At 74.6% G+C, this 406-nt stretch overlaps 1 protein-coding gene across 1 annotated transcript in view; it reads left to right on the forward strand.

Annotated features, from left to right (window-relative positions):
- The window catches only part of MAP3K12 (mitogen-activated protein kinase kinase kinase 12), a 20,696-nt gene that overhangs the window by 20,064 nt on the left and 226 nt on the right, over positions 1-406 (forward strand). Inside the window, exon 13 of the mRNA XM_019514123.1 lies at positions 1-315. Coding sequence (XP_019369668.1) covers positions 1-315 — 315 coding nt within the window. The remainder of the gene's footprint in view (positions 316-406) is intronic.

A 406-nucleotide genomic window follows, 5' to 3' on the forward strand; every position in this document is an offset into this window, starting at 1 on the left:
GGCTCTGCACCCCCAGGCCCCGAGTCGCCTCCTGCTGAGCAGCCACGCAGCGACACGCCCAGCGAGGACACGGCCTCCGTGCCCTGTTCCAGCAGCCCCGACTCGCCCTCGACCCGCACAGGCGCGGCTGGACCCCCTGCCCGGGCACCCCCTCCCGGGCTCCTGGGCCTGGCACCGCGGCCGCCCCCGGGCCCCGAGGAGGAGGCGACTGCGAGCAGGGGGGGGCGGGCACCAGCCGCGCAGCCCCAGCATTTGACGCCGGCCGCCCTGCTGTACCGCGCTGCTGTCACCCGTGGCCAGGTGAGCTGGGGTCAAGCATGGGGGCAGGACTCCTGGGTCCTGTTTCCAGCATTGGGGGTGGGGGGGAGACAGGATTCCTGGGCTTCGTCTCTGGCTGGGGGAGGGG

Source organism: Gavialis gangeticus, unplaced genomic scaffold (genome assembly GCF_001723915.1).
Source record: "Gavialis gangeticus isolate Ggan-Ray unplaced genomic scaffold, GavGan_comp1, whole genome shotgun sequence".
Lineage (NCBI taxonomy): Eukaryota > Metazoa > Chordata > Crocodylia > Gavialidae > Gavialis > Gavialis gangeticus.